General features: G+C 39.2%; 1 protein-coding gene across 2 annotated transcripts in view; it reads right to left on the bottom strand.

Moving 5' to 3' along the window:
• Window positions 1-1805: 1805 nt before the first annotated feature.
• The window catches only part of LOC105394773 (actin-binding Rho-activating protein), a 45558-nt gene continuing 20565 nt past the window's right edge, over window positions 1806-26798 (bottom strand). For both annotated transcript variants that reach the window (XM_038115595.2, XM_038115596.2), the window contains 4 exons: window positions 25826-25962; window positions 23781-23958; window positions 11730-11822; window positions 1806-3935 (listed from right to left, as the gene is read on the bottom strand). In XM_038115595.2, coding sequence (XP_037971523.2) covers window positions 3813-3935; window positions 11730-11822; window positions 23781-23958; window positions 25826-25962 — 531 coding nt within the window. In that variant the 3' untranslated portion in view covers window positions 1806-3812. The remainder of the gene's footprint in view (window positions 3936-11729; window positions 11823-23780; window positions 23959-25825; window positions 25963-26798) is intronic.

Raw genomic sequence — 26798 nt, 5'->3', positions numbered from 1 at the left:
ATAAACGAACAAAATAGAGTGAGAGACAGGTTCGCGCAAAGGAAACGTCTCAATAAATATCACCTCACTCTTCAAGTGAGCTTTTATTTACGTACGTATACGTAGCGTATTAACTTAGCTTTGTTTCGTTTACTGTTTTCCCAAGATAGTTCTTTCTAAGAATCCCGGGGTTAAACAGTCAAGTGGCCAGTTAAGTTGAGAAATTTCCCCGAATGGATCGAGTGTCTTACGTATTTTATGCCTCTAACAAAATCGGGCAAACCGACACAAACATGTTACTACACTACGTTTCTTGTTTAACTTTAATCGATAACCATACCTAACTATGATTTCCTTACACTCAACAGCAAATATTTTGAGTGAGAATTTTCCAAATTTCCACCATGTAAGTATTTGGTCGACTAAGTAGGCATGGGATTTTTCATTTTTTTTTTGCGTCATCGTTGACGACACGAATAAATTTGACTTTGTGTCTCACGCAAAGAGTCAGACTTCGTGGGTTTTTTACTGATTTCTGTAGCTCTGAAATTATCAAATTATTAATCCTTTGTAACTTCAATGATTTCGGTTTTAGATTGCTTCTAACTGTAGGTACCTACCTGTCGAAGTTTCTGCAACAAAGTTACATCCCAGTCATGTCATCAATTTAGGTCGCTATTTCCGAAGGTTTCAGCCCCAGGCCGTTTCGGAGATTCCATCTCTTGTTTCTATGAAATTCAGGAGTGGTTTCATAACATGCACTGGAGGGTTACTCTATACTTACAAAAAACTAACGAACGTGAGCTGTCTCACAATCGGAACGTATAATACAACGAGGTAGAGCCGTGGCTCGGGCAGCAGCGCTCTATAACTTCGTTTTTCGTCATATAGAGTGAACCCCCTGTACAAGGTGTTGTAAAAGTGGTTTAAATAAATAAATAAATAATATGTGGGGACATCTCACACACGGCCATCCGACCCCAAGCTAGGCAGAACCTGTGTTATGGGTGTCGGACAGCTGATATATCTACACAAATACATAGATAGATAGATACTAAATATAAATATCAACACCCAAGACCCGAGTACAAATATCTGTCTTTAAACAAATATTTGCCCCAGCCGGGAATCGAACCCGGGACCTTCGGCATAGCAGTCAGGGCCACTAACCACTACGCCATTCGACCGTCAAGTTCCGAGGTTTAGTAAGCCGAAAGGAGGTGACTCAGAGGGTCATTCTGAACAACTTTAGTTTAACGACTAGCTGACCACCCACACAGTGGAACACCCACGACATCGATGCAAATCTTCAATATCTACACACGAGATAGATTGTGAACCGTTCAGTTTTATTATTATGTCTGTGACTCTATTCACAGTAGGGGCTTTTACCAAACGCTAAACGTATTTAAAATTTTATTTTAATCAATTTTTAAATACAGTGCCCTAATAACTGACAGACGTTTGACAGGCGACTAAATACGTTTAGCGTTAGGCCTAGGGTTGGTCGCCGTTGTGACAGGATTAGGCACTGAGATTAGGCTCAGTTACTGACTGCATAATTTTGCTGGATAGGACGTACATAAAATACTGTTGATACGTCTTTCGAAGAGGCTTCTTACGATAATCTATCGGCATCGTACGTAACGGACGTATCGGCTTTAGTATTCTTTGTGTAGAAATTGACACAGTTGCCACTTCAACGGCATTGCCGACGCCGTCTCTCCATACATTTATGACAATCCGTTTGGTGCGATACGTACGATACCGATAGGTCGATGCTTAGAGGCATAGAACATCGGGTCTTATAGGGGATAAAAAAATACTTGTCATTCTTAAATATATTCAAACTGATACACTTATACAAAATAAATAATAATTCTATAATAATATTTTACAGCATCATCTTACGAGTACATAACAACAATAATATATATATCCCGAAAGTAATTTCAATATAGTCATTCGTTTGGTCTCACATACAATAATATTAGATAAGTGGTAACTATGGTGTCATAATATTATCCAGCATACAATAAGAACTAAAATATAATAGATCTTATGTATTTGTCATTGTGATTGCATTAAACCTATTAAAGGATAATTTTCGATTAAAATCCGTCTGATAAAAATCTGAAACTCAATTTCATAGATCATGAATAATTCATAATAAATAATGGGAATTCTCTGAATGTTTTAATGAATCAACTCGCTGTCTTAGTAAAAAGTAAGTATACTGAAGTTAGGTTCTATAAACAAGTCTAGTCTAAATAGATATTCCCTGTGGGTCTAAATGCCTAAGTGTTAACTCAGGAGAGTCAGGAAAAACAATTTAGGTTCTCTATAAAAAAAAAATGGTTACGTGACATTTTACTATAGTGTCACAAATGTCACAATTATGGTGCGAGCTTCGATTTGCCTTAAAAAGTTTAGCTTATGTTACTCAAAGTGAACGTAGCTTTCTAATGGTAAGAATTTTCGAAATCGACACAGTAGTTTTTGAGTTAATTCATTACAAACATTCACATAAAAGTACAAATATTTCCTCTTTATAATATTCGTGTTTCTACACTATAACTAAGTAGAAACACTAATTAACATAATTATACCCTAGGACATCCGGAGATTCTGTATGTCAGTGGTTCCCAATTAGCGTCCCGTGAAACACAGGGGTTCCGTGAAAGGTCCTTAAAGGTTCCGCAACTTCCGCATGATTTAAAATGACTAAAATCAAAGAATTGTTGCGAAAATTGTTAAAAAAATTGCGAAAAAATGGGTTCTGTAGGGAATTAGGGGTATTTGGGAACCGCTGTTGTATTTAAGTATAATTATTAAACTATTAAACCTTATGAGTACAAGTACATTTATGTTAATAATAAAATAAAAACAGTAAGTAAAATATATGACTAGAATTTAAAACCTAAAAGCTAGCAAAGAATCACTAATTGCCTGCTCTTTGATGGTTCTAATCCATTAAAAATATTGTTTTGGATCTAATCCACCGAGATTGACTACAAAATAGTGGATATATAGAGTAAAATTTTACAACAGTTTTCCCCAATGCAACGTTGAAAAAGGTACACTACTGTACCTAAGGCTTTTGATTCTTTGACTGCCGACGCGTCGCCAGTATACACTAGCCATTCCCCAAGGTAAACAATTTTATGGCTTGTTTTTGTTTATAACACAAAATACTTAATAAATACATATAAAATACATTGTGTAATCTTATAGAACTCCGTGGGTGAGACTCAATAGACTTTAATAGTGTCTGATTTCACGGAATTGTACTAAGTACTGTTAAGTTCTTCATAGGTACCTATATATTTTGAACTGAGTTTTTGAATAAATTCACATAAATAGACATAACTAGTAAAGTTGTTTGTCTATTGTGTCTGAGGGCCTTGTGGGAGGTTTTCAGACCTTTTGAGCAGTGAATAGTAAAATGTACATATTTGTGAGTATTTGTGAACCGATAACGCTGGGTAACAGTGGCGACTTTAACACCATAATCTGTTTCCACGTCTTACAAAATATGTCATTGTGTATACAGTGCCACAAACTTATCTGTTCCGGTTACAGCTCACGTAAATGTCTAATATTTCTTAATTCTATAAGATTTTAAGTTTGCCAGTCGTGGTGATTCGCTCTTGTGGTTTTAATAAACCCATCTAATCTATCTATATAATTATATAAATCATTAGTAAATAATGAGATATGGATCAATTTAGTTCACTCTCACCGGAACAGATATGTTTGCCGCACTATAGAACGGCGTGGAAAACAAATCTTAGCATCAGAATAATAATGTTCACTGATTGGTCTGGGGGGCGCTATTCTGTGAAGTTCGGCATGGGGGACACCGACCTCCGCGCCGCATTCGCTTTATTGTCGCAGTACACGCGGATGTCAGCGATGGGCATCATCAGGAATATGGGCACGTCGTCGTCTTGTTTCTGAAAGTAACGGATAGGTACATATATTATTAAGTATAACTTAAGTCGTTAAGCCTGGTCAGAGGCCTTCGGGCAGCTTGAAACAATCTGACAGTCCGGTTGGGCATTTACCCGGCAACTCTATCAGAACTAGCTTGCTTGAGGTGGGGTTAACAAAACAAAACACTAGGCCAGCGTGGTGGGCTAGGCCCGTCCTTCATTGGAAGGAGACCCGTACCCCAGCAGTGGGGACGTGATGGGTCGACAGTGAGTCTCCATCGCAACTACACTCAAAGTTCCACTGACAATAGCCCCAAATTACTCCTAAACGGAAAAGGCTGCGTAACTGCCAGTTTCTATAACTCTATCTATCCATAACTGGTAGTTACTCTCATACGATTTTGTCAGATTGTTAGTTTTGATTATGTCAAAATCGTATGAAAGTAACTACCAGTAATGGATAGATAGAGTTATAGAAACTGGCAGTTAATTATGCTATCTATCTAGATAACTAAATAAAAAATTGGGGCCATTTTTGGTGTCGGCATTTTGCAAGTGTAAGAGTATTTGTCACATTGAGGGTGGTCGAAAGGAGTGACGAAGACAAAACAAGCAATATGCAAGTGTCACATAATAAGGTTATGTAAGAGCGATGCCCGCAAGCTGGTTCCATAGAGTCCGCACCACCACTGAACTCCGTTAGCTGCGGCGCTGTACTCAAAGTAGTAATATTTACTCTTTGGCTGCAGTCATAAAACTAAGGGCCTGTTTCACAATGTCTGTGTTGATGATCCTTTTTTGATTTATAAAAAGAAAGTACGGTGACAAGTAACATGACATTTTGACATATAAAATAACAAACTTTGAGATCAATAATAAAAGCTATTGAAGGAAGATCATTTCTATTTATTGTGAGATATTTGACCAATTCTCTTCATTTGTGGTCCAATCGAGTCCGGCATGGACCGACCACTACGCCGTAGTGCTAGATTAAACAAAAATGAAGTAAGTGCTGACCAAGAAAGTAGGCCTGACGACCAACAGCCGAGGGTGCCGTGCTCCGATCGATCATCGAGCGCGCGCTCCAGCGCCGCGACCATGCGCCGGCTGGCGGAGGCTCGGGCGGCTCGAGAGCTTGCCGAGCTGGAGGAGAGACGGCTGGAAACTGAACAACGGCACCTGGAAGAGCAACGACAGTTGGAGCAACGGCGCCTGGAAGAGCAACGACAGTTGGAGCAACGGCGCCTGGAGGCTGAGCGCGCAAGGATAGAGGCTGGACTAGAGGAGGAAAAGGCCCAAATAGAGGTCGAGGAGGTGGAGAAGGCCTCAAGTCGTGCCTCGCTTTCACGAGTGGAGAAGGCCTCAAGTCGTGCCCCGCTTTCACGAGTGGTACATTGGCTTAATCAAAATCACTCGCCCAAGCCTGAAGCGAATCGAAGTGACAAATTGCTAGGCCGCCTGTCAGCCAGAGACCTGCCTACGTTCTCTGGCGATGCACTCGAATGGCTGCGTTTCAAACACGCCTTCGAGTCGACGACTAGAATAGGCCAGTACTCGGAAGACGAAAACGTAGCCCGCCTACAGAGATGCCTGCGTGGAGAGGCGTGGGAGACGGTAGCGGCCCGCATCATCACCGTGTCCTCGGCCCAAGAGATCATGAAGACCCTCGAAATGCGCTTTGGAAGACCAGATCTTATAGTGCAGAAGATTATTGGAGAAATAAAGAAAATACCGAAGCTAAGTGGCTCTAGGACGGAGTTAGTGACGCTCGCGACTAAAGTTTCAAATTGTTTAGCTGCAATCACAGCGACCAACTGTTCAGATTATTTATACAGCCCGGATTTGATAATGGAAATTGTAAATAAATTAACTGAGAACTTAGTTTATAGGTGGATAGATTATAGCGTTACCCAAGATGCCGCCCGCCGTCCGAAATTAGCCGCATTATCCGATTATTTGATGCGTGAGGCCGAACTAGTGTGTAGGGCTGGGGTAATGGAGCCGCAACTAAAGACTAAGACTTTCTCCTCAGGTTTTGGCCGTCATCCTGTGCTCGCGATGGTCGATGATTATTCCGATCCCGGTGCGACCAATGCGACTAATATGGCTTCGATCAATGCAGTTTCCTTTCAGAAGCGCGGTGGGCAGACCGACACAACACGACCATACTGTCCCTTCTGCGAGAAAGATGGTCACGACTTGAACAGCTGTTCTCCATTTAGTGCTAGGTCTGTGGACGAGAGATGGGACTGGATTTGTAATAAGAAGCTGTGTTTCAAATGTTTCAGCCCCAAACATCGACGTGAGCGCTGCAGGTCCAGACGTCAATGTGCCACGTGTAGTCGTGGGCACCACACATTGCTTCATCGCGAAGACTGGCTAAATTGGACCAAAAGTAAGCAGTCTAATGGCGATAATGATAAAACGACTGAGACTACGGCCAACTTATGGACTAAACCCGAACAAGAGGGGCGGAGGTATGTAGGAGTCTTACCTGTCAATGTGGAGGGTCCTGCTGGTAGCGTCCGCACGTGTGTCATGATAGACGGGGGGTCTACCATAAGCTTGATAGACTCCCGCCTAGCTGAAAAAATTGGTGCAGAGGGTCCTCGCGTGAACCTTAATTTGCAGGGCGCTGTCGGCGAAACTAAAAGAGAGAACGATAGCCTTGCAGTTGCCGTGACGTTACACACTTCTACGGGTTCCTTTTATTTGCCGAAAATACGTACTGTAGACTCACTCCGCTTGCCCACACAAAAGGTCGATAGAAAATTAATAGAAAGTTGTCTACATTTACAGGATGTGCCGCTAGAGGAGTATGATGGCTATCCGGAGATTCTAATTGGCCAGGATTATTTACAGCTGATATTGATAAGAGAGAACCGAGAAGGACGAGCGAACGAGCCTGTTGCTTCGCGGACTAACCTAGGCTGGGTACTTCACGGATTCGTATCATCTAGTTGTAAGGTAAACAAAGAATTCACAAACCATCTCCATCACTCTGAAGCTGACGTCGAATTACATGAATTGGTTAATGATTATTTTCGTGTCGATAGCCTTGGTGTAAAACATGAGGAGAATGATAAGTTTTCACCAGGTGAACAGCGAGCTATGAGTATTCTCGACGCGAAGACCAGGAAGATCGGTGACAGATGGGAGACCGGGCTGCTGTGGAGATCGGATGACGTCGCTCACATTATGCAGAAGAAGTCCATGAAACTTTGGCCGGCCCGAGACTTTGGTACTTGCCACATTTCGGAGTACGCAATCCGTCTAAACCGGGAAAGCTTCGCCTAGTGCATGATGCGAGAGCAGAAACAAAAGGCATTTCTCTGAATACGGAGTTGCTAGCAGGCCCTGACCTTCTTAATTCATTAGTTGGTGTTTTGTTCCGTTTTCGAGAGAGGGCGGTAGCAGTTACGGGAGATATCAAAGAAATGTTTATGCGTGTCAAAATAAACGAAGAGGATCAGAAATCGCAACTATTTTTGTGGCGTGGGATGAATAGAGATCAACCTCCCCGTACGTACAAAATGACTTCGATGATTTTTGGCGCGAAATCATCCCCGTGTACTGCTACGTACATTATTAGAAAGAATGCTGACCAATATGCTGAATCTCATCCGCGCGCCGTGATAGCTATTAAAAGAAGACACTATGTAGATGACTATTGTGATAGCGTGGACACAGTTGAAGAGATGAAGCAACTAGTAGCCGACGTCACTGCGATTCACCATGCTGGTGGATTCGAGATAAGAGGCTTCGTATCGAATAAACCTGAATGTCTTCCTGAGCCAACAGAGACGCCGTCGGTTAGCTTATTGGAAACGGAGAGCTCTCAGCGCACCTTGGGAATGATATGGAAGCCACAGAAAGATGCTCTTGGGTTCGACCTGAGTTTCAAGAAGTTGGAAGCAGACATTGTCGACGGATCACAAAAACCCACTAAACGTCAAATGCTTAAAGTCATAATGTCTGTTTTCGATCCTTTAGGTTTACTTGGTCCACTGTTAATTCGAGGCAAAATTTTGTTGCAGCAACTTTGGCGAAGCGGCGTGAAATGGGACGAGTTAATAGGTGATACCTTTACACGAACCTGGAGTGAATTCCTGATAGATTTAAAGTCGTGTGAAGAGTTTATGGTACCTCGTTGTTATGGTTTCAGTGCTTTCGATCAGTTTCAACTGCACGTTTTTGTGGATGCCTCAGAACAAGCATTTTCGGCAGTAGCTTACTTGCGTAGACACAACGGTGAGGTAGCCTTTGCAGCTGGAAAATGTAGAGTCGCGCCATTGAAATTGATTACCATACCTCGTCTAGAGCTTCAAGCGGCTCTCATGGGTGCTCGACTAGGCGCCACTGTTCAAAGGGAGCATGACCTGAATATTGTGGATCGTTTTTTTTGGACAGATTCCAGAGTAGTGTGGCACTGGTTACAGAACAACCCGCAAGACAAGAAATCGTTCGTCTCGAATCGAATATCCGAAATCAGAGAGCTGTCAAATTCAGATGAATGGAAGTGGTTACCAGGCGAGTTAAATGTTGCCGATGAAGCGACAAGGGCAAAGCGACATGACGCCACAAAACTCAAATGGACGACAGGCCCTGATTTCTTGAAACTTACTGAAGATAGATGGCCAAAGATTACGCCGCCTACTATCTTAGATGACATTGAATATACAATGGCGACACGTACCCGACCAGCAATGCCACTACCTGACATTAATCGTTTCTCAAGATGGTTACGTTTGATACGAGCATCAGCTAACGTCATTTTATTTGTTGAGAGGCTCCGAAATAAATCACGAGTGTCTTTGGAGAGTCGGCATATGGATCGTGCTGAGCAATTGTGGATCATACAGAGCCAGCATGAAAGCTTTGGCGAAGATATAGCCAGAATCGAAACGAACAAGCCGATCGAGAAATGCAGCAAGCTTAAGAACTTATGCTCGTATATAGACGACAGTGGAGTTTTGCGACTGAAAGGAAGAGCAAGGGTGGTTCAAGACGTAGACACGGGTATACTTGATCCTGAACTGCTGGACGGAAAGCACCAGTACACGCGATTAATGATACGTCATTACCATGAAAAGGCCTTCCATGGGAATACCGAAACCGTCGTGAACGATCTGAGACAGAAGTACTGGGTGATAAATCTGCGATCAACTGTCAAGGCTGTTCAACACAGCTGTTTGTTTTGTCGTCAACGAAAATCTCAGCCTTTACACCCCCCTACAGGAGACTTACCATTAGCGAGATTAGCTCATCATCACAGAGTATTCGCACACTGTGGGCTGGATTACTTTGGTCCCATGACTGTTACGATCGGGAGACGGCACGAGAAACGATACGGTGCACTGTTCACGTGCATGACGACCAGAGCGGTGCACATCGAGTTGGCCGGCAGCTTGACTACTGACTCCGCCATCATGGCGCTGAGACGCATGATGAACCGGAGGGGAAACCCAAAGGTTATTTATTCCGATAACGGAACCAACTTCGGAAGCGCGAACACTGAACTTAAAAGGGTACTGAAGGAGGTAGATCAATCGGAAGTATCGAAATTTTTGACCAATGAAAGGATCGAGTGGCGATTTAATCCACCGCTGGCTCCGCACATGGGCGGCTGCTGGGAGAGATTAGTGCGGAGCGTTAAAACATCGCTGAAAACGGTCCTCAACGAGCAAGCACCAAAGGAGGAAACGCTGATGACATTGCTGACAGAGGTTGAGCACACGCTGAACTCACGTCCCTTGACGCACGTCTCTGTGTCGGAGAGTGATCCAGAATCTCTTACACCTAATCATTTTCTTATGGGTGGACCATCTAATGTACCCTGGCTGGGTAACTGTGATCAGGTTTCCCGAAAGTGCTGGAGAGACGCGCAACGGTTAGCCGACACGTTTTGGAAGCGATGGCTGCGTGAGTACTTGCCCACATTGGTTCCTCGACCGTCTCGAGTACAGGATTGTTTGTTAGTCGAGGGGTCTTTGGTTTTGGTGGCGGATCCTTCTCTACCTAGGAATGTTTGGCTTAGAGGAGTGGTTGTTAAAGTTTTCCCTGGGCCCGACGGTTTATGTAGAGTAGCGGACATTCGGACGTCGGGCGGCATATTGCGGCGACCACTAACTAAATTAATAGTGTTAGGTAGCTCTGAATGAATTTATTTTGTACCTTTAATTTTATTTTGTATCTTTTTAAATTTATGTATTTTTTTTGGCCGGGAGAATGTTGATGATCCTTTTTTGATTTATAAAAAGAAAGTACGGTGACAAGTAACATGACATTTTGACATATAAAATAACAAACTTTGAGATCAATAATAAAAGCTATTGAAGGAAGATCATTTCTATTTATTGTGAGATATTTGACCAATTCTCTTCAGTCTGGATAATCAAAAATATGTAAAATAATCACCTAGTGTGTCTACACAAACAACTACTCTTGCATGTTATTCATCAAAGAACAACACGGACTCGATGTTATTTATAATGTGTTAGAATGTAAGCCTTATCTTTAAGTATTTTAAGACCAATGTACAATGTAATATAATGAGTGAAGCCGTGCGAATGTCGGTGTGCGGTCAAACCTAAACTGGTTTTTGTTGGGTTTTTGTCACACTGTAACTGTCTTTTTATATAAAATGTAACTTTGTGTAATTTATAATAAATAAATAAATAAATAATAATGGCTACCTGTGGGATAAAAGACATGCTGTCACTCTCAGTAATTATGTTTTAGACGGTGACACCACGTATTTTATCCCACAGATAAGGCCTCTACACACCAAAGCCGCTGACCCGGCGGCATAGCCCGGCGGCCTAGTGCCGGCGGGTTAACATAGTACAAAATGAGGCATGATTGTACAAAATGAGGCCGGCGGGTTGAGCCGGCGGCCTGAGCCGCCGGGTCAGCGGCTTTGGTGTGTAGAGGCCCATAGCCATTATCTAGACATTGTGAAACATGCCCTAAATATCATGATAAACTAGGTACCTATATAGTTCCCGATTTTGCCGTAAGACTTCGGTCGTGGCTCGCTCTAGTACGAAATTGAAGTTCTAACTTGCGACATTGTGCGATTTGCAGTTTACACAGATTCAATCATGTCTCTAGACGCGTACCGAATTATTTAATATCAGACCTTGAATGCTTAAAACATATATTATGTCGTTTGATACATAGAATTCTGTATTCAGACTCAGAATAATTCATAGAATATAAAGTGGGCTAAAGTTCAATAATTTACTCATTAATTATCTCAATTTGGTTGTGAAATTACCTCCATTGAGGCTTTCTCGGTATTACCATACATTAGATAATTGTCACATGGTTACAACGTTTGCAATGTACCTACTGTAGAATTGTACAGAGTCCGGTAAGGATTACTTTGCAATGGGTAACAGATGGGAGATAATTTTGCCAATAATACCACGCCATTGTCAGACCAGAAATCGCAAATAAATAGTTGTTGCGTTAATAAAATTTTGTCGGTGTTGGCAAACACTTTCATTGATCAGCGATAGTTAATCTCGATTAATAACTTAAGTTGGTGACAAACACAGAAGCTAGGCTATGATTTCTTAAGATGAAGGTTACTCAATTTCCTTTCAACCCCGCTGTGACTTAATAGATATAACTCCTATTAAGAAGGTATCGGTATTAAATATCCATCAGCCGATATATCTTTTAACCGATTCCTATTAAGATCAAATTATTTACACTGCGGGATATATTTTGTTGACTGTAGGATTGTAACAACTTATCCAATTTATCTCTCCCGGTAAAAAGGTTTATTGGGTTTATTATTATTGTTACCTGGAATAGGACTTCTCCTTCGAAGTATGTGAGCTGGTGCTTCCTCGTTCTGATGAGGATGCCCACGAGCTTGTCAGAGATCACGGTGTAGATCTGAAAAATATATACATTTTGAAATTAATTTCTAATTACCCTACAGAGGCCTATACCCAATAGTGGGCGATAGAAGGCTGATGATGATGACTAGTTAGGTGAGCCATGGTGGCGTAGTAGGGAAAAGCTCCTTTTGCTAACAACCTACTTTTTATTGGCATATAATATTGAAATTGAAACTGCCCAACTCTCAATCGAGAGGCTGAATCAAATCCAATTATATTGTATTCAGTTAAGGTGATGTGTAAGTCCAACTAGGGCCCCATCAATGGAAAACTTTCGTGTGAAAGCGTTTTGTTCAAAAACTGCCACGTTTCACGCCCTCTTGATGCTAATTCATGATTTTAAGAACCTACTTCCCAATCTATTTCAAGTAATTTTGTCACAGCTTGTGCCATGCTACGGCAATTTAGCCCACGGTTTCGTAAATAAAATATTCCCATTTCGCCCCGACTGACACAGTTGACCACTCAGACGTACACTAGGAGTTCTGAGATCGACATTTCCGGATCTCCCTTTCTTGGAGATAAAGTTGGCTCCAACAGTTATGGTAGGAAATTGGATCGGATCGGATCGATGGTTGATAGACCCGTTCTATTTTATGCATTCGTACTTGACTTGTGTAAGGACTTAGAATAAAATGTTATTTTAAGACCGTAGAAATGTATATTGAATGGTTTAAAATATGTGTGTATCTCATACATAAAACTCTAAACATTATAAAGGCCTGGGGGACGGAAACTTAAAAAAATAATAATATTAGGGCATGTTTCACAATTTCTGGATAATGGCTACGTGTGGAAGACATGCTTAATACTTAATAATTTATTGCATCCACTGTCACTGTCTTGTCTAAAACATAATTATATAGAGTGAATCTTTCATTCCACAGGTAGCCACTATCCAGACATTGTGAAACAGGCCCTTAGGTTAAATAGATTAGGTTGAAGGACGTATATCAGAGAAAAAATATTCTTTGTTGGTACATATTGCTTGGTCATAGAAACTTATTTCAACATCAATTGCAATTTACAGGCAAATTACATGAAATGTAAGTAGTCTGTATGTTACAAAAAGAGCATTCATGTATGTGATATTGAAAATTCCTGCTGATACAAGCATTCCAAACGCACAGAATATAAAATATTTAATAGTGACTCAACTACTGCACAATGTACCCTTATTGTCTTACTGGAATTCTCCACACTAACATAATTTGAAATGAAATTTGTATTAAATGCGAGTTAATAGTGCTACATAGGGTAGGTACATAACATAAAAATATATTAGATAAGATTTTTATTTCTATAAAAAGTGTTAAAAGTTTACTTCCCGTTAGCCGAAAGGGGAATAATGAGGGTTCATTCTAAACAACTTTTCTTAGACATCATCCAAATAATACCATATGAAAATCTCGAACAATCACCCCATTATCTTACTTTATAAGAAATAAATATTTTCATTTCATTAAGTATTCAATTCACAATATATTATTCTAAATAGACATTCCAATACTGTTAAAAAGAAAAAAGAATGAATTATTCTATTCTTTCTCGTAAATTTTCTGTATAATAATTATGATTCGTTGGCTTCCGACCAAATACGATGACCATTTCGATCCAGACAAAACAAAATTATCTGAAACTTAATTAAACCGTCCAGTCTGAAACATGTTTACTGGGGGTTATTGCGTTTCCGTTTGGTTTCCGAGCTCTGCACTAATCGGTTCTATCTTGTTGTATAAGCGTGCCGATTTCGTGACCATTCTCGTTCGTTCGATCGTCGATTTATAGAGTGACCCCCAGTAATCGAACAGCGTAAAGACTCGCACTCCCTACGCTGAATATATCTCATTGGTATCGATTCCGAAGGGGACATTTCAAAAAACGCTTACTTCCTCTCTTAATTTATTTGGCATTCTAAGGCACCGTTTATTTAAAAAATTAGAGACGTCGCTTTAAATTTGAATCTGACAGCGTTAAAACTATTCAACTTAGGTTAGATGGTCGAATTGGTATTCAAAAGGTCGCATTTTTAGCTATGTCAGTTACAATTAGAAATTTTAGCTCATTTTAAAATTAGGAAGTGCGCCCTTGAGAATTGGTACTATTGTCCATGCAACCTCCTTGCCTTGCACCTTCTTTGTCTATGTTTTGTTTACCGGCAAATTACGCGCGACCAATCACGCATTAGAGAGCAAATTCTATATTTAAATCTTGGCATGCCCCGTCGCGTCGGCGTGGAATGCGTGACGTCACAAGCGCGGAAGCATCACTCATGTTGGCACCGACATTGAAGTGCGTCTAACTCCGTCTTCGGTTGCAGTTTCGGCGAATGCGACTTTTATTAAAGTCAGTGTTCTAGAACGTTTGAGATTTTCATTGAACAGGTTTATCGTTAATCTTTGAGTCGTTCTGTGAATGATCCAGTTGGCACGTGATGAACAGCTTAGTCCCCTGCTCTGGGGCCTAATCTGGTTGTTATATCCACACTGAAATTCATTTCTCTTTCTCCGCGCTCCGCGTTTGTTGCTCTTCACGGGAAAACGGCTGTTTTATTTTTGATGAGATTTAGTATGTAGAAAGTTGAAACCCTAGACTAACAAACATGTGTACTGTATGGGCCACTTTTAGGAGTAATAATAATATCCTATCCAATTTATAACTGAAATATCGAACGTCTGAATTGATAGGTGGATAGGTAGCTATTGATAGACAGCTATTGATAGATAGATGCTATTAAATTTAAAACTTCTATGCTATTAAAACTTCTGAGGAATAAAATTGTTGTCGTCAAATATAATATGCGGGATCAGAAAAAAATATACCTAGATCACTTTTTCTCTACTTATAAAAAACCTTTTTATTTTCTTTTCTTGTAGCCATATAAGTGAAAAGTATACCACTGCTGGACAAAGGCACATTTCACACGCCTCCGTTATCGACGTCCTGACGCCAACTATCTAATATATTATAATAATAGAAAGGCCAGCCTCCTTACTCTTGTAAGGCAATGTATTGCGCCTGTCTTGCGTTGTCAATATATAAAAAATCATAACTTCTCTTCAAAAGCGTTTTTACAAAGACTAAAAATACTTATATAATCAGCTAGGTAATGCCTATTTTCAGAACCAAGAAACAAGAATATAATGCATACAATTTAGAAGTTAAACGGTAAAAAAAGTCTTTTTCGGCCAAAATCTAAAATAAATTCTTCATTATGAGTTCTAAAAAAGGTTATATCTTGCTGAACATTTATGTATTTTTAGTTTTTGTAAAATCGATTTTGAAGAGAAGTTATGATTTTTTTAAATGTTGACAACGCAAGACAGACGCAATACATTGCCTTTCCAGAGTAGGGGGGCAGCACCCATCGTCGCACTGATGCTTCCATAATCTTGATAGAACTGAACAAAGAGCTAGTTCCAATAGCAAATGACATTCTGCTATTGCCATTGAGATGCAAATGGGTGCACGATTCAAATTGCTTTACAGATTACTGTGGGACGAAGGAAAACGGAGGGTTTATTTAAGTATATGAGCTTTTAAAACCTTATTAAAACGGAACGGTTTTAAACCATTTATAACGTTTAAAAACTTTAGACAAAAATACATCGGAACATTGAACATAATTTATGATTTACAACTTTGAAAGAGTCCATGAGTTTACTAGAATTGAATTGAATTAAGATAATTAAATTCTGAATCTACAAACGATTATGTTATGCATGAGCTGACAAAAGTAACAAGAGATAAGGTCAACAGGGGCTATATCGTCTACGGGGCGAAGGCGTCGAATCCATTTATCGTGCGAATCGCGTACTTTAGAACAACTGGATTCATGATGGTATGTGAGGCAGAAACTGCAATGGCGAATGAATATTTAACTCGTAACTTTGTAGCGTAAATAAATCGGAACACGGAAACATCAATTGCTTTCGAATTCCATTGCATTCAAGGATCCATTTCCATTACAGATAATAGAATACTATACCAACATTGAATGAACACATATAATTTACAAAATGTTTGACTGTATGTCAAAATGTTAGGCCTGGGTCTCCTATTTTATGCTATATGCGGCGTCCGACTTTGACGTAAACGTTTCGATCAACGTCCTACGGCCTACCTACGGCGTCTACGCGCCAACGTCGGCGTGTGAGGGAGACCGCATCAGTACATTTCTATAGTGAGCATCGTGACGCGGCCTAATCAGATTGACGCTTTGTATAGTGCCACAAACTTATCTGTTCCGGTGAGAGCGAACTAAATTGGTCCATACCTCATTACTTACTGAATTAATTTCATATTGACATAGATTATATGGACCAATTTAGTTCGCTCTCACCGGAACAGATAAGTTTGTGGCACTATAAATCTCTGTAGTAAACTGACAGCTCAGCTCAAAATTCAAAGTTAAGATTTTTTTCGCCCCACCAAGCAAAATAATTACTTCTTTGTACGGTTTCGTACTAACGTAGTTATAATTATGAATTTATGATTAATGAGGCAAAATAATTTGACGACATTGGGCAGACAGCCAGTTCTGGCAATTTGTTTATAATAAACAAACATTTATGTAGCAAAAGGAAATGACGGCAATGACTCACACATTCCTGTGATTCCAACGAGTTTCATTCAAGGATTTAAAATAAAATATTACTGTGATCATAATCAGTATGGCGAGTGCGAGTTTTTACACCGTTTGAGGAGCGGCGAGTAAATGCGATTTTTATGGTGCGGGAGAGTCGCCACCTAGCCCGGCACTAGCTTCGCGTTATATAATTTTGCGTAAGGGTTCACTGCTCGATCGGTTAAGAAAACCCTACACTAAGCCCTCTGTATGTGAAGTGAAGTGCCAGCTTATATCCCGTTCACGTAATGGCGAGTAACCGCATTATTTAAGAAAATAATGTGGTCACTATTACCCTACACTATTCACTACCCCATTATTAGTTAAGAAAAACCTACACTTGTCCCTCTGTTTGTTTCGACAATGTTACAGGGTCAAGCTGTAGAAAATTTAATTTAAATACTGTACTAACAGTCTGGCAGAATATAAAACATTTAAAAGTGCAGAATTTAAAATGAAATTAAAATGATTTTGGTTTTATAAGCGTGCAAATAAAATAAAAGCTTGACGATATTCCAACGAGATGGGCAAGGAAGATTCATTATGTCGCTTATTTATCTAAAACGTCATAATATCTGATGAATTATTATGAGCTACGCAGTTTTTGCTGGAAATATTTTTGTTCATTGCTCTAGTACGAATGTTCGCCGAAGTATGAGTTTTATGTGTTTTGAAATAAGGACTACGACACAACTTTAGCTGTACCCTGAATCTCATAGTTGAAATTTACTTTCCTACGCGAACGTCAACCTTAAACGATCATACTTTTTTGGCTGCCTAAGTTATTCCTCCTCATCATATTAATAATTTCATTGGTGTAAGTATATATTATTATTATAACTCTAATTAACATTTTAATGATAATGATATCTATTTTATTTATTTCAAGTGAAATATTCATGTTATCTCTACCATCCAAAGGTTGTTTGGTAGATTTATTTAAGTAATAAGCTCGCCTTTTTGTACATAAAAAAGAAATATAATAATATTACTTTTTTATTTATTTTATTTTTACCATTTGGTGCAAATAAAGAGTATTGTATAATATTTCCACCAGTGAGATAGTTTTGATGTATTTCAAAGCTCGTGAAAAACCTAGAAATCCCGTAGAAATTTAATACTAACATAGTTACTTTGAGTTTACACTGAAAAGTTTTTACACGTGTAAACTAATTGTCATTAGATATCACTACAAAACGAACCTCGACCAGTTTGGTACATACATATAAAATTCTGAAACTACTATTTTATTACATCAAGGACTTTTTCATAAGCTGTAAAAGCATCAAAGGGAAATGAATATTATACTGAGAACACAATGATATCAGATTGTGTAAATGTGTACTGTGACAGTCAGACATTAAAGTACCTTACCTACACAGACGCTCACCTTATTTTGCAAATAAATTCATTTTGTCCAGTTCTCAACACTTAAAATTTAACAAAGACTAAAAAGGGGATATTGTATTAAATGCGTTGAACATCGACTACTGAATACATTGCAATTCCTGAGATTATAATCACGGAATTTTGCGATTTGTTTGGGACTGTATTTTAATTAGGAAAATATTCACTCAGTTCATAATAAATGCGTGTAAAATCAAGTGATGACGGTCTTATTTTTGTAACTTTCAATTATTGTGAACTTGTTTATTCCATGTAGGTATGTATTGTGTATGTGTTTGTCGTAAGTAAGAACTTTACAAAAAGGTGGGCCATATTTGATTCAATTAAGTACTGATGTATTACCTACCTATAAGTACAATCGTTAATTAATAATATGAGAAATGAAATGAAAACGTAATAATTTACTATTCAAAGCTGTACTGTCACATCGAATTTCCAGCTATAAATCAACAAATTTTGGGTGATGCAGATTCAGTGCTAATACATTTTACTGCAAAGTGGTAACGTTTCTGTGTGGGCGTGATATGTGTACCAAAGCCAGCTTAGCGTTGCATGCAGCACTTAGATCCAATGTTAGCATAATGAGAAAATTTAATGCGACACATTTGACATCATATATTTCCATAAATAGCAATAGACCAATAGCGGCTGGGCGGCATAACGCGCACCAATAACAGCGCCCGCTCGTGACGCATTCTTCCCTTGCCTCACCCCGCACCTCTAAGGAACCTAGACGGTCACTCAATACTGACGAAAAATGAACGAACGAGAACTATCGTGCAATCGCGAGATATTGTAGAGTCGTGGCTCACGCAACAGCGCTCCGGAACTTCGTTCTTCGTCTTATAGAGTGACTCCCCAGTGTAATAGTTAAACAGGGTGATTCTATCTATCTATCATGGCGAGCTGATTTTCCGCATTTAGCCTCCAAGGTGGGCCATTATGCGTGAAATACCTATGGGGTGACTAGCTATTAAGCCACCCAAGCTCACGCCAGAAAGCCAGTAGACGACCTAGGTTGCTCATGGCTTCCCGGAGGGACCCCGGAGATCCGAGGATTTTTGATCGTAGTGTCTCCACGCCGTTGCAATGTAACAAGACATGGGAAGCTGTTTCATCTTCCTCCATGCAACTTCTGCAAAGAGGAGTGGTGGAGATTTTCATGCGATATAGGTGTTTATTTAACCGGCAGTGGCCTGTTATGGTACTTATCACGACACGTAAGTTTGCTCTGTCCAAGCATAATAATTTGCGTGTTAGTTTAGTATTAATTAGTGGTACAAAAGCTTTTGTTTGTTTGCACTCGGCACTGTTACTCCAGATATTGGTGTGGCATTCTGTCGTTCGGGAACGTAACCAAGAGCGAATTTGGTTGAAAGGGATCGGTACTATCGGCTCTGGGCCTATTGGTGCAGTGTCAGATCCCTTTCGTGCAAGTTCATCAGCAGCGTCGTTCCCCAGCGACCCGCTGTGCCCTTTTATCCACTGGGGGGTTATGTTATTGTTTTGTGAGGCAAGCGATTCTAGAGCTGAGTGACACTCTAGTACTAGCCCCGAAGTTATAGTTTTGCTAGACAAAGCTAGCAGAACTGCAGCACTATCAGATAGGATACGAATACGTTGATTCGTAACCTTTCTAGATTTGACTGCGTTAGCGGCCCGTGTAATAGCAACACATTCAGCCTGAAAGATTGTGTTGTATTTGCCTAGTGCCAGTGAAAAATGAATGTTTAGGTCATCCGAGTGGACACCAGCACCCGTACCTGACGTTTTTTTGGATCCATCAGTGTATATTCTCAGTTCATATATACTGGACTGATCTCTTGGTTCTTCATGCAATTGAATGTTGTAGTGCCTATTAAATATAGGGTAGCAATAAAACGAGTGACTGTAAATTACAGTTCTAAGTGTCAAAATTAATTAATTTGGGTTATAGAATTACTAAGTGAGCGACTGACTGCGAGTGACGAGAAATCAACAGAACAGCAACTTACAAACATTAATTTGAGTTACTTAAAATACAAAATGAGCAGCTTCATAATATTTGAGCGACCTAATATTTGTTTGAGTGTCAACGTTACGTCCTGCATTTTTTTCAATATTTGGCAAATGTATTTTTTATACTGAGCGGCATTTTATCTTAAATGAAGTGTTTCGAATACAAAAACCACTTTGAAAAATACACTAATGAGCAGAGTATAAAAAACATACACTCACGCCTTGTACTAATGTACTCCCTTGCGGGGTAGGCAGAGGTGCATTGCTGCACCCACTTTTCGCCAGAGCGTTATGTTAGTCCCAATGTAATAGGGGGCGGGCCTATTGCCATTTTACGGGCACATCCAAGACCCGAGAACAAATATCTGTATTTAAACAAATATCTGCCCCAGCCGGGCAATCGAACCCGGGACCATCGGCTCAGTAGTCAGGGTAAGATAAAAAAGATAGAAAATATTTATTCGGTGACCAGCACCACACACCAAAAATACACAAGGAAACAACAAATAAAACAAAAGACCTTATATGACTAAACTTATAGTATAGTTTAAATCTGTAGCATTTTCGTTGCAAAGAAAAAGAAGCGTATCAAAATAAAAAAAACATAAGCCCTCAAATAGAATATCAGTAACCAATAGTTATCTGGTCTCCCTACTATGCAGTACATTGTGCTCGGCTGGAACGCATACAGAAGAAGTTCCTACGGATGTTGGCCTCACGCTATGGGATCAGGCGCTCACTGTCAGACTACAATGAACGACTACAGTATTTCAAACTGGACCGGCTTGACAGTAGGCGTGACCAGGCATCTCTGTTAATGCTTTATAAGATAACAAATAACATCTCACACACCTCTCTACTTGAACATATTGAAATAAATACAAATTACAGACTCAGAAATCCTAAACTTTTTAGAATACCTTCCACAACAATAAATGCTGCTTTTTACAATCCTTTGCACAGGGCATGCCGCTTGTACAATGATCTCGTTAGTGAAAATAAGTTTATTGATATCTTGGGACAGCCACTTTCCACCTTCAAAAGGGCACTTGCCAAACTGTCAAAATAACTAATTATTTACAGGTTGCTATATTAATTTTTATTTATTTTTTATTAAATTATCGTACCTGCATGTTATACTGTATTGATAACTAGCTCTTAACTAATATTTTCAAAATTTAATAATTAAACTGAAGTGTGCACTCTAGTCGGTTATAGGAAGGAAATGTAACCTCGTATTGTATATGTTTGGAACTGTGTATCTTATAACTGTTTGTGTACCAATATAATAAATAAATAATAAATAAATAATCATTAATAAAGTAGTATACAAAACTTTGCTCAAAGTGAACTTTTTAGTAGTTCGCTAAGTATAACCTCACTTAGAAAAATCGAATCTATCTTAATACTGAAGTTGCCCTCTCTGTATTTCCAGTCGCTCACTTAGTAATTAAGTCGCTCGGATAAAATTTTAATATTTGAAATGGATTTATCATAATCCACTTTTTGTAAGCTCGTTTTGGATTTTATTATAAATCAATATTCGTCGTCAGTTTAGTTAATTTTTCGCTTACTAAAATTCATACCGCTCAAGTTATTAAAACAGTATGTCATCATCAGTCGCAAAGTTTTTTTTTGTTCGCTCGTTTTATAATTCCCCTTAAATATATGGATAAGCGGAATTCGATCACCAATGGCTGCCATCATTGGTTGATGTTTTATGGCTTCCAACATAATGGATGTGTGTGACGCTGTTGAGTTATTTGCCCAGAGGCCAGCTGCTCTTAGTCTAAAAGCGGCAGCAGCTGCTTCCTGTTTCACCACGAGATGTAATGGTGGAAGGTCGAGAAGTACCTCGAGTGCGGCCGTGGGTGTTGATTTCATGCATCCTGTGATGGCTACACATGCAAGCCTTTGTAGCTTTTGCAGCTTGTTTTTTACTGAGCTAAGTTCTGTTCTGGGCCACCAGACTACAGAACCGTAAGTTATGGTAGGTCGTATGACAGCTTTGTACAGCCATAATGTTAATTTTGGTTAGGTTAGGTTAGGTTAGGTTAGGTTAGGTTAGCTAGAGCTAAGTTCTGTTCTGGGCCACCAGACTACAGAACCGTAAGTTATGGTAGGTCGTATGACAGCTTTGTACAGCCATAATGTTAATTTTGGTTTAAGGCCCCAGGTTTTTCCTAACATTCGCTTACACTGCCAGAAAGCGATCGTAGCCTGTTTTATTTTGTTATCGAGATGTTTATTCCAGTTCAACTTGTTATCTAGCGTTATACCAAGATATTTCACTTCAGTTGAAAGTGTTAGTTGAGTACCAAATAATGTAGGCAAGCTCATGTTATTGAGTTTTCTCTTGTTAGTGAATAGGACTAATTCTGTTTTACTGGGATTGACTTTTAGTCGATACTCCCGGCACCATTGCTCGACAATCTTCATTGCGGCCTGCATAACGCTACAATGAAGGTTCTCGAATTTCCCACTAATGAGGATGGTGAGGTCATCCGCATAGCCGACTGTATAGAAGCCGCTGCTGTTGAGTCGTCTAAGGAGGTCGTCAACTACCAGATTCCACAGTAGAGGTGAAAGGACCCCGCCTTGCGGGCAGCCTTTAGCTACAATGCATCTGGTTGTCCCGTTTAGGTTGAGTTGTACTGCTCTTAACTTTAACATATTACTTATCCAACCCCGTAGAGTAGGAATAACATTATATTTGGTTAAGGCAATGTTGATACTATCGAAGTTTGTTTTATCAAAGGCCCCTTCTATGTCTATAAAGGCACCTAGTGTTGATTCTTTGTTTGTTAGCGCACACTCAATTTTGTTCACTACGCTATGGAGTGCTGTTTCGGTCGATTTGCCAGCGGTATAGGCATGTTGGCTGTTATGTAATGGTTTTTGTTTGAGATTATTATCTCGTATGTGTCTGTCACAAAGTCTTTCTAGGGTCTTTAGTAGAAACGACGTTAAACTAATAGGTCTGTAAGACTTTGGATCTGTGTAGTCACTTTTTCCTGATTTAGGAATAAAGGTTGCTTTCACCTCTCTCCACTGTTTAGGAATGTAGTTATGTGCTAAGCAAGCCTTAAAAATATTCGCTAAGCTTTGCACGATAACCTGTTGTCCCCACACTAGGAGCGCGGGGAATATACCATCCAAACCAGCTGATTTAAAAGGTAGAAAGCTGTTTATTGCCCATTCAATTTTTTCAACGGTTACTAATTCTTGGGCGGTTATCCAATCAGATATTGACGGGTTCGAGTGCTCGCTATTATCCCAGGTCAGATCATCAACGAGGCGGCAGTCTGGGAAATGCGTTTCAAGGAGTACTTGGCACGTTTCTTTATCGTTGTTAGTAAACAGGGTGATTATGGAGACGCGCAAAATATATTCACCACGTGATCTCCCAATCATACTGACCAACTTTCATTATCGGGACAACCCTGAAATCGCGAAAAAAAACCAGTTGTTCCATATTAAATGTCTATACCTAACCTAGTTGACCAAAAAGTAATGCTTTGGTCGAGTAGTTAGCTATGTAATACTTACAGTGAACAGTTCGCCGAAGTAGATAACTTTATTAGCGCTCACCAGCTCGGGGGGCAGCAAGCCCTTAGGGGGCGTCTTGCCGTAGTCCTGAATTTCCATTTAATAACTAAATAGACCAATAGCGGTCGGGCGGCATAACGCGCACCAATAGCAGCGCTCGCTCAAGACGCATTGCACCCGCACCTCACCCCGCATCCCTACGGGGACCTAGTACCTAGAGGGTTACTCAATACTGACGAAAAACGAACGAGAGCTACTTTCGTGCATCGACACGTTTACTGTAGAGTTTATTGTAGAGCGCTCCGAAACTTCATTCCTCGTCATATAGAAAGACCGGTTAGTGTCGTCCACGTGGCTTTTTAAAATACTTACAGTAAATAGTTCGCCAAAGGAGATGACTTTGGTGGCGCTGTCTAATTCGGGGGGGAACATGCCCTTGGGCGGCGTCTTGCCGTAGTCGTGGATGATCTGGCACAGCTCCTTCATCTCGTTGCAGACTCGAGCCTGCGCCTGCGCACCGCGGAACTCGGTCATTGACCCCGGGATCGGTCTGTGGAGGGAATATAATGCATAATTATACATACATAATGAGAGCGGTGGTAGCTCAGGCGGGTAAACAAAATAAACAAGCACCCGCTTCTTACGCCAGAGATGCGGGTTCGAATCCCGGCGCTGACATGTACAAATGAGTTATTTGGAATTTAAGTACAATGTATACTATCGCTCTAACGGTGAAGGAAAACATCAAGCTTATCGCTGTACATTGAAACTCACGTGATAGACAGGCATAAGTATTCATACAGTTCATATTAAACCCCACGTTTGTTTGTAACAATAGCATGGGTTGGGTAGGTGTCATCAATCTTATTAATTAGGAAGGGTGATGGCAGTCGGCATTATCAGCCAAATTATGTGCTTTTTTATTTTAACTGTAAGAGACACACAGTTCGTTACACCAACCTTCACCATACATTGGTTTTATATAAATTTTGTAATTTTTGCATGGTTTGACAGAAAACGCGCCTCCATGGCCGCACATTTCTTGTTTATGTATCAAAATGAAGCGATCCATCATATTTCCTAACGTTGGCTAAGATGCTTTCTAATATTTTAAATTGAAATAGGTAAGTAACTTAACATTTGAGGGCCTAATTTTAAAGTTATAATTTTAACGCCCTCTGTACCATCAAGGAAATTCATGATTACGTAAGTACCCGATTAAAATTGTGCTTTAAAAAACTATTTAACACGTTAGAAAAGGCACAGGTTCAATTCCTCGATAGTACATAAAATTCAACCCTCGTATTCGAATACGGACGAACAATAATTATTTCTAAAATGATGGCCAATTTTCAAACCCTTTGTTCGTACCTTTACTAGCACAGGCTATAATTATATTTTCCTAAAATTATACAATAAATAATATTGGTAAAGAATAGGGATATGGTAGTGTTTTATAACTGGACCTCCTATTATTTTTTAAATAAATTTGATGACAAATCAAGAACCTCTATTACGGGTTTTGAATTAACGCAAAAAAAGTATTATCTGTAAAAAGTTTCATGATAGTTTCCGCTAGAGGCACCACTTTGTATGCGAGAAAACAATAGTTTTAGACAGTTTATCACACCTGTACTAAACGTAAAGAAGTTGTAAGAAACAATTACGGACCATAATATAATACTTTTGTAGTACCTACCTATGGTTGAAAAGAACAATAAATAACATTATTATTATTACATTGGAACTGAAAGGTTGTTTATTCGATCAAAGACGCGTGAAGCGTAAGGTATTCAGCCTGAATTTCATCAAATTTGCAACCTGCTTTTTTCCAGACAGTTATATTGAATTATCTTCCTAGAGCCGATGAAGCATTTGAAGTCACCAACTAATACAATATGTCTGTATTTCAATGTCATTGCTTCAGAATAGCTCTCATTGTAATATGCCAAAAATATCTCGTTTAGTAACGCATGCATGCTAATTCTGATCACAACTCTTTCTTTCATACTTTAGTTCAGTGCTTATGGCGAAATTCTCAACAGATTTAAATTCCATTTTTATTTTGTATTGTAAATAGCTGTTTCCGCGAGCTTTTGGGACTACAGGATGAGTCTTTCACACTTGCACTGCACTTCCAAAAGTAGGCCATTGAGCTCTTCATTCTGAACAACTTTTATTTCATCACAACATTGGAATATCACAAAAAAAGTTCCCCATTCAAGAAAACACTAAAGTAGTTAGTGTTTTTTTTTCTTTAATATTTATCCCAAGGTCATAATATCAAAAGTTCCTCACAATGAACAGCTCTGTGATCTACTTTCAGATGTGCATCTACGAAAGACAAAACCTAGGCTTTAATACTAATGCTACTTAATACAGATGTATTTCCACGGGATTTAACGTTACACACTTACTTGCCATATTCCTCTTTGGAGAATGTGGGTTTGTGGTTTTTGTCGAAGGATCCGCTGAATGCTGTGACCTTCTGAAGGTCAGTGTGGGACTGTGCCTTCGTGTCAAACGAAGAGATCAGATCTGTTAGGGACGAACTCTGAAACAATGGAAAACGTAATTAGGTTTAGGTAATTAGGTCATGTGAAGAAAACTAATCAATAGTCTTTGTAATGGATGTATTCGGATGTATGCTCTTTTGCGTTCAGGGTTAAAAACATAAAAGTAATAACTTTTTGCTAAAAATAAAGATTATGTAATTTACTTTATATTAGAATAAATTTCATTTTACCTACGTTCGGAGTACAATGGTAAAATAATAAGTTAAAATAAATCTCGGAAACGAAGATGTTTAAAAGAAAACTCTTCTATTGAATTAAATAGATAATTGCAAATTAAGTTGTTAGTTCAATAAAAAAAAACATTCTTCACATGAAAATAAATGAAAGTAACATGCCGAAAGTTTTAAGACTAAAGTTGCGTTATACTTAGTATAAAGTATGAAAAATATTAAGTAAAAAATGACACCTATGGTTAAATAAAAGAAAATCATCATAAAATAAAAAATTCAAGATAAAATTTCATACGAACACAAAGTAAAAATTAATGTCGTTGGTGAAAAATCCGTGCTTTTTGAAATGAAAAGTTCAGGCATTCCGTTCCTTTCAAGTCGGTCGTGCGTATTGATTGTGGCTTCTTCAGTGTCTTGAAATCCATTGATTATGTTATCTGCTTCAAATACTTGCTACGGTAACAGCATGTCATGAATCGCTGTCCAGTTGTCATTGGTATATTTGAGACCAAAGTATACTTAGGTTTTTTTAGGACTGATATTTAAAAATAAAAATATAGACTTATATAAATATTAAAAAAATTGAAGAAAATGTTTAAAATGCATCTAGGTAGAAAAAAACATTTATTATTATTTTTTAAATA

Source organism: Plutella xylostella, chromosome 21, assembly GCF_932276165.1.
Source record: "Plutella xylostella chromosome 21, ilPluXylo3.1, whole genome shotgun sequence".
NCBI lineage: Eukaryota > Metazoa > Arthropoda > Insecta > Lepidoptera > Plutellidae > Plutella > Plutella xylostella.
The sequence above is the reverse complement of the archived record's forward strand: the minus strand, read 5'-3'. Positions and strand labels throughout refer to the sequence as shown.